The sequence below is a fragment of the Acipenser ruthenus genome, chromosome 32 (assembly GCF_902713425.1).
Source record: "Acipenser ruthenus chromosome 32, fAciRut3.2 maternal haplotype, whole genome shotgun sequence".
Classification (NCBI taxonomy): Eukaryota; Metazoa; Chordata; class Actinopteri; order Acipenseriformes; family Acipenseridae; genus Acipenser; species Acipenser ruthenus.
The window spans coordinates 12,938,063-12,946,612 of record NC_081220.1 but is presented as its reverse complement, the minus strand read 5'-3'; the positions used below and the strand labels follow the sequence as shown (position 1 = coordinate 12,946,612).

General features: G+C 37.7%; 1 protein-coding gene across 1 annotated transcript; it reads right to left on the bottom strand.

The window, feature by feature from the left end:
- Window positions 1-439: 439 nt before the first annotated feature.
- Window positions 440-8,309, bottom strand: LOC117395611 (protein rapunzel-like). The gene is made up of 3 exons (XM_059006285.1): window positions 8,190-8,309; window positions 4,132-4,203; window positions 440-3,103 (listed from the first exon to the last, which is right to left on the bottom strand). The coding sequence occupies exon 3, from the start codon at window positions 3,062-3,064 to the stop codon at window positions 1,889-1,891; it is 1,176 nt and encodes a 391-aa protein (XP_058862268.1). The 5' UTR covers window positions 3,065-3,103; window positions 4,132-4,203; window positions 8,190-8,309; the 3' UTR covers window positions 440-1,888.
- Between the last annotated feature and the right edge of the window lie 241 nt (window positions 8,310-8,550).

The following is an 8,550-nucleotide window of genomic DNA, read 5'->3' as shown; positions in this document are numbered from 1 at the left end:
GTTTATTTTTTTGTAAGTGTCGTGTCGGTCAGGCTCAGTGTTTATTTTTTTGTAAGTGTTGTGTTGGTCAGGCTCAGTGTTTATTTTTTTGTAAGTGTCGTTTCGGTCAGGCTTAGTGTTTATTTTTTTGTAAGTGTCGTGTTGGTCAGGCTTAGTGTTTATTTTTTTGTAAAGTGTATTGTTTTCTTTCATGTGCTTGAAAGACATTTTTGCTTTTTACCTGCTCTCTTGTACAGTCCTCTCCACGATTGCTGTAAATATGGAATGTTTTCTTATTCCATCTTAAACCAGTTCCATTTTTTTTCCAGTACAGAAATCAAAAGCTTTAGTGTATCGTAACATATCGAAAAACTAATGATGCAGGACCTGCAGGAGAAAATTGCTTTCAAAAGTTTTAGATGGAAGCTTTGGATATATATATTTACTGATCACAGACATCTGTTGTTTACATTTTTATTAAGTCATTTTATTATTACAACATTTATCATATAAAAGATGCTTATATTAGCAGTTAATTTCTATTTTGCGTTGTAATATTGGTTATATTTGTAATCTCATTCACTTCTTGACAGTTAATAATAAAAAAAGTGTTTTAATAAATGTTAGATTTAGTGCATTTCATATACAAAAAACAGACAAAGAAAGGAATAGAATTAAACAGTGCATTATTTTTTGTTCATTGCCAGTGACATTACTGATTTGAGTCTCTGCTCTAACACAAATATAAGGGGGGTACTAAACTACATCCAGAACTGAAACAGCACATCTGAATAACACTCGCTTTAACTAGCAAAAGTTTGTCAAGTACAATTCTTGTTTTTTTGTTTTTTAAAGGAGGACTCACACTTCCGGTTTGAGAATACCAGCCTACCCACCAAAACTGGACATTGGATCAGGAAATGCCATGACCAAAAGCAATTAATGAACTAACTTGTGAGATTCCTGAACCTCAAATTTGACTTTTCGAATGAAACACTTGAAATGCAGCGATGTCTGGAATGTATTGTACATGGTTTGGTAGACTGGAGAAGGCAGTTTAGCAATCCCAGCTGCTGCAGTTGTACCAGACAGTTAACATTTGAATGTACCGCTAAGGTGGGTACAGTATGTGCTACTCATCATTTGGTACCCCTGTATTGGCGGTCATTTCTGAGATCAATTGTGTTCGATACAACAATGGACTAGATTCTCAAAGCTATTTATTCCAAATCGTCAGAATTATTTTTGTCTTAAAGCAAAAAAAAAACAAAAACAATTACAATTCTAAAACACAAATAAGAAACAACTTCAGACTGCTCACAAAATTGAATGTCCGAGTTAATAAATGTTTGATTTAGTAACGTTATTGAGTATACTTTTACTATATAAACAATTGCGCTAATGACATTTAGAAATAAATGGCTTTGAGACTCGAACCCGTCTTTTAAAAGGTACAACAAACAGGGTGTCCAGAATAAAATAATTTTCTCACCAATATATCATTCTTGGTATTTGGTTTCCAATTATTGTTTAGTTTCTGTTTTTCATTATTTGTATGTATAAAGTTAGCTAGGTTCATAGTAAAGACCATTACGAGATGCTTAAGCACAGTAAAGCTCAGAGAGGTGTGGTAAAACATATTTAAAAAACATGGCAAGCCATGGTAAACTATAGGAAAAGCCTAGTATTGCATGGGGAAACTGAAAAATGACCATGCAAATTAACCGTGATAAATGTATTATTAGTTTCATCTTCACCCGTGCAAGATCCCCTGCTGATAATTGCGTTGTGATGGGCTAGTTACGTTTATTGCTGCTGCTAATGAGAAGTCAACTAGCATGATTAACACAAAGATGCACCCTTTTTATTCTAAAGTAATTGAAGCAATTGTACGGCTGTTATTTTTTTCTTAGGCTGAATGGACACACAGCGTAAGGTTTTTATATTGTTCCCAGAAGTGTAACTCATCCGGGAAACTCCATGATCCACAAAGTTGATTGCTTATACTGACTGCATGAACAACGCAAGCTGGCACCTTGTAGAAAATCTGTTCAGCTATTGCAACATCATTTTTCTTCTCTTGTCCTTCCATTAACTGGTGTATCATCTCTTTGTTGATTGGCTCCGGGCAGGCACTGTAGGACACAACGACGTTTGTGACGCCATCAATTTCCAAAAATTCAAAGCGGCTTTTGCCAGTCAGGCAGTGATATTTTTTACCAATGATTTTACTTAATATACTTGTGGAATGGTTGTACACACGCACGGACCACATGACCCAGTCATATTTTTTCTTTAAGAAATCAAGTAAGTAGTCTGATAATTCCTGGTTAGTTTTGTCGTTCTTTTCTCTCAGCAGTTTGCGGATGTCAATTTTGGCCTGTCCTTCAAAGCTGCCGATGCAGTCATCTACAACAATTTTCATTCTGGTCTCAACTTCTCTCATCTTCTCGCGCCACTCTTTCACCAGCTCTTCTTCATCTTCGTTCTGAAGACCTGCGTATCCCATCAAAGCTATCAATCCGATACAGAAGAGCTGTTTAAGGCGAGCGCAGAAATCTTCCATGACACGACGGTTCTTCTCCTCGTAATTCAGGGCTATTTCAAGAATGGGTTCCGTAAACAATCCTGTGCCCATCACGGCATTGTAGAGGATTTCAAGATTTTGTTCCTTACCCGTTCTGCTGAAGAAGTCCAGGAACAGCTTCTTCTTGACCTCCTTGAACTTCGGTTTAGCGTTTAGGATGTCCATAAACTTCCGAAACTGGTTCGTCAGGTTTTCTTCAACTCCGAAGTATTGCTGGTCCATCCCGCTTTTCTTAATCTCATTGTTGATGCTGGTGATCTCTTCGGAAACCACGTCTAACTTGTCCCTGACTTTCTGGAACTGTTCCTTCATGTACTCTGCTTCGGTGCTTTCAACATTGTCTAGGGCGAGTTTCACAATCGGAGCGGCTATCTGGAAGATTGGGAATAACTCTCCCACTATGGTAGCAACGATTTCAGCTCCCTGGTCAAATATTTCCATAACTGTTTCAACCACTTCTTTTTTGTCTGCCACAATTTTCTGTAGCTTGGCTGCCATTTTGTCAAGAGGATTTCAAATAAAATGTTCTTGAAGTTACTAAAAGAAAAGGGGAGAAACACACATTAGAAATGAATGAAAACATTATCAACCAAAAACACAGAGGCAGCAATAGTGTTCATCAACATTTACATTTTTGTAGCTACATTTTCCATGGTAATATTATGCTTTCCCCAGTTTACTATGGATGGCCATGTTTTTTTAATGTTTTACCATACCTCTCTGAGCTCTCTGCTTACCTACCATCACTATGCTTTATTACATTTTGCCATGTTTTAACTATGGAAAACTTTTATAAGGGAAACTACATTATGTAGACAATAATTAACATACATCGTACCATGGTTTGGAATAGTCAATACATCTACAAGTCATTTAAATAGCAATGAAATTAGCTTTTTTTTATTTCTCCTTCTCACAGCCCTCTTAACCTTGGTCCAGCAATGCTCGATTGAATTCGGAGCCAGAGTTGAGAAGTTTGGACCAAGAATTAAAAATCAATATTCATTGCATCCAATAATAAAATTGATAGAGCATAGCAATTCTTAAGAGCGCCACTAAATCTATATTCATTTGTTTTAATCAAGTAACACAAAACAAATGAGGGGATTTAGATGATCACAATTATCAGAAAGGGCTGTTAACTGAAATGCAAAAGTGTGTATCCATGTAGTCCCCTCTAAACGTTTATCCAGGTAAATCTGCAGCGTCATTTGATTTTCCATGCTTACACTATTCGTTTGCCATGGTTTGCATTTTTTTTTTTATCTTTGTGCTTTAGATGTCTTTGTCTGTGCTTTTCCAAACATTCACAAAGCTTTACTGCACTGTGCTATCCTGTTATCATGGTAAACATTTATAAGAGCACGTAGATATAATTGTCTTTATCTTAATAAACTGCATAATGTCCAGGTGACACATGAGGGTGGGAAGGTTTAGCAGGGTCAGCCATATGGCAAACAGAGCTGAAAATATTATAAAACCATAAAACGATTCAGGCAAATAAATGACTGGTAATACATAGCAAAGCAAAATTCTTGCTGAAAAGTAATCCAAAAGTTTCTTACAGCCCAGGCCTGTCTGTTCTGCTTTTTATCAGATATCCTTATCACTCAGGACAGCTGTGCCTCCACGTGAGCCTGTGTGGAGACAAAACTGAAATTAGTAGTTGGATGACTCAGCCGCCAACTTCCTTATGCATCTTAACCCCTCGGGAGGGTTGCGTAATTGTACTGCACACTACCCCCCCCCCAGAAAAGTAAAGTGTGAGAATTCATTTACTGGTGATAAAGCATGTGCACTAAAGAAAAGGCTAGCCTTGATGAGTTTGGAGTTAGGTGCCACAGCAGACTAGCCTTGATGAGTTTGGAGTTAGGTGCCACAGCAGGCTAGCCCTGATGAGTTTGGAGTTAGGTGCCACAGTAGACTAGCCTTGATGAGTTTGGAGTTAGGTGCCACAGTAGACTAGCCTTGATGAGTTTGGAGTTAGGTGCCACAGTAGACTAGCCTTGATGAGTTTGGAGTTAGGTGCCACAGTAGACTAGCCTTGATGAGTTTGGAGTTAGGTGCCACAGCAGACTAGCCTTGATGAGTTTGGAGTTAGGTGCCACAGTAGACTAGCCTTGATGAGTTTGGAGTTAGGTGCCACAGCAGGCTAGCCTTGATGAGTTTGGAGTTAGGTGCCACAGCAGGCTAGCCTTGATGAGTTTGGAGTTAGGTGCCACAGCAGGCTAGCCTTGATGAGTTTGGAGTTAGGTGCCACAGCAGGCTAGCCTTGATGAGTTTGGAGTTAGGTGCCACAGCAGGCTAGCCTTGATGAGTTTGGAGTTAGGTGCCACAGCAGGCTAGCCTTGTGCCACTGGAGTTCTGTGTTGGAATCGTTCTCATATCATTAAATGAGTTTGATGGTCTCAACTACACCCAGTCGACATAAAGACCAAAATTAACTGAAATTATTCCAGAAATGTTTGGTGATACACATCTGTAAATACCAGTATTCCTAAGTATTGTATGTTTTTTTTTAGGATAACAAACTTATGTGTTCATTGAAAAAAAAGGAAATTAAATGTCCTTATAGTTGTTTCATAATTTATATATCTGTATGATCAAAAACACTTTTCTTTAAAGTTATAGCAAAAACTCTCAGTTGATCTCAGACTCATATCGCTATTGAGGACTACCAGTATATAAATGTGTTTGTTTATTCAAATTATTGTACCTGATCTGAGAGTCATTCATATGGTTTTCCTGGTATGAAAATAACAGCAGCATATAAAGTACACATAAGCAAACAAAAAGTGCCAAACGCAGCATTTACACAAGCAGTTCACAAGTACAGAACTATTCCAGTGTTCCAGTGACGTGCTGGAGGTATGCAGCATGGCTTTAGATCCATTGTTCTTGTCACTAGCTGGTCTGTCAGTAATAAAAAGCAAAGAGCAAGGCATGCTGGGGTTTTTACATTGATTGTGGTGTCTAACTGTCACGTTAGCCAGTGACATCAAAGTTTTTACCAAGTGATAATTTCCCTCTTGATTTGAAAGGAACGCCTCCAGCTCTCCAGCAACGCCCATGAATTTTGAATGTGGGGAGAATAAGAATAACGCACACATGGAAGCTAGCAACTCCAGCACCATTATCAGCACATGAACACCAGATCCCTCTTGTTTCTCAAACACGAACCAAGTGTACTGAGTTAATTTCCTTTTGAAGTCTGAATGTAAGAGGAGCGACATGTACTGGGGTAAAGTGAGGCTTATTTGGAGAAGGTAAGAGCAACAGAAATGATATATGTATTTTGCACAGTTGATTGTTAAAGTGTAATGTATTTAAGGGTTGCATGGGTTTAATGAACTAAAATGTGTTATATGCTTATAGGATAAGAGGGTCCTGTGATTTATAAGCTACTTACTGAGACTATTCAAGTTCATTGATACTGAGCAGTTTGTGTAAGGAGGGGCTTGTATGCACTTGTACACACATCTTACTGTTGTTTTACAGACTTAGATTTAAGTGTTACTTAAAGAGTAAGTAGCGGGGTTTCTGAAAAATATAGCGTTGCACGTCTCCATGTGTTGCTACAACTGTTTAAATAACATACCTGTCATTTTTATTTTCATTGTTAACATTCTGACAACTTTTTATAACTTTAAAGTCTGTTTCAAAGCTCTTTTTTAAAATGTCTGCTCTAGTGCACTGATAGTGTAAGGATTATTGCCCACATTGTCAAACAGGTAACACAGCAATAGCGATCCATGGTGTGGCACAGAAAGGCCAGAGCACTTTTTTTTTTTTTTAATTAGAGCACAAATCTTAACCTGTACCATATAACGGGCAGAGAATTTATTTTGTCTTTATTGGCGGTTTTGATTGGACTGTTAAATAATACTTCCACCAATCAGGGGGTTGCATACAGTGCTCGTAGCGATCCCGCCCTCTGGCAGACTGGTATGCAGAACAGGTTAGAGAAACGCAGGACGAGGGAAAGAATGTGTCAGATATCAAAGTGGGTATGAGAATGGCAGCGATGAAGCCAACATGCTTGAAAGCATTCAAAATAGACCGGACATTTCCATCAAAGGATTTAAAAAATCTGGAACTGATGATGCGATCAGAAACCCAGAAGCAGTGTAAATGACAGGTACGTTATTTAAACAGTTGTAGCAACACGTGGGAACGAATGACGCTATATTTTTCAGAACCCCGCTACTATTTAAACACCCAGCTAACCTTGCTGTCAACCACAAAGTATTTGCTGAAGTATTATTAAGGTTTGAGGTTTCTTAATCATATTACTATCATGGTTTAAATGTTTTATTTTGAGGTTGTAGCACAGCGCAAATAGATGATTTTTATTTTGTATTCCTTCCTATTATTTTATTAATGTATGGAATTATTAATATTGTTTAAAACAGAACTGTAGTTTGACCTTAAAAACCAAACAACACAGTTGGCTTGGTCCTCATATGACGTGTATGACTAATTTATTTAACAGTGCCAGAAAGCCTCTTCACACACCAGGGGTGAAACTTAATTAACATGAAACATACAATATATGAGTGTAGTTTCAAGTTCCCTTTCTCCGCTGTGTTTTGGATGAAGGGATCAGCCAGAAATCGAATTCGGTTTTTATTTATGGATGAGTAAATTTAACTTCATTGTCATGGTCTCCCAAACTTCAAGTTTACAGTATAACCCAGACATACATTCTGAAACAGTAGTGGGAGTTAACGGCTATTTCAGCAAAAGTATTTTAGAATAAGCAAATAGTAAGAATAACAACAAATCAATACATCAACAGTAAATGTAATGTGGGTCTCTTGCCATACTAAACTTTAATTGATAAAACAACACTTGAACTACGCTGAAAAAGATAATAGTTATTTTAATCATCAAGGTATTTATATAGCAATTATATAGCGAACAAGACAGTACTACTTATGGCCAAAACAGTAAAGCAACTTCAGCACAAGACTGTCATACAAGAAGTACAATAGTACATCATACAATAGGCAACAGTTTAAGATATTACTTTTACACTGTTGACTATAATACACTATAAATTAAACTATGGCTGTTATAACGTATGTCTGATTATTTTAGATGCAACACTGATCATTTTACTGTCTCGCTGTTTGTTTCCAAACATAGATAACAGGTCCTTCCGGGACAGCTTCTTTATTGCAGATGCTGCTGAAAGAAGACAGACACAACATCTGTATCTATTATATAAACAAAGACTAAAACGAGATTTGTTTTACAGGCCTGAAAACGTGAAGATAAACTCTTTCCTTTCCCATGTGAAACACTTTTTGTGCCTAGCATTGTATTGAAAAAGGGAGTTACCCTCGCCCCTGAATAACAAGACCTGTTGTTAATCAAAACCGACCCCTGACCTATCAATTCCACAACACATTGCGCATGAGAAATCTTCAGCACACTAAGTCTTGGATTATGCTTCCCCCTTCAAACTTAAAAGTCCCTGAAGAATTGTTTTAAAACCCAATAATATGTTCCATTAATAGTGAGTAAGACAAACTTGTATGAAACAACAGAAGATATTTGTAAAATCTGAATCTTAAAATGTGTGAAAGATGGCAAAGAAATAACTTCACACAAGTCCTACCTTTAGGAATATTCCACACAGTTCCTCTCTGAAGAATGCTGCAGATCTTTAGTCAGTGAAAACGTTCTGGTCCCTGGCAGGATCAAGTTTCTGTGCAGAAAGACACACTCTCTGTTAACCCAACCCCCTCTTTGCCATGCCACGTCACTGGAGCCGCCCACAGCTTCCTCCTCTCCGCAGATAAAGCAGGCCTGGAGGCCTTCCTCTTTTCAGAAAGCTGCAGTTTTATTCAGTGCTCACCACAGCACAGCTGTATTGTTTTGTTTTTTGAGGTTAATACTATTTTGAAAGCCCTCAATAACATGCGTGCATAAAACAGATAACCCTTTCTCAACTTCCACAGTGGTAAAGTTTGCGTAAC

Bases quoted from the DNA above. Each gene is read 5' to 3' on its own strand.
- LOC117395611 (XM_059006285.1), bottom strand. From the start codon at position 3,064: ATGGCAGCCAAGCTACAGAAAATTGTGGCAGACAAAAAAGAAGTGGTT.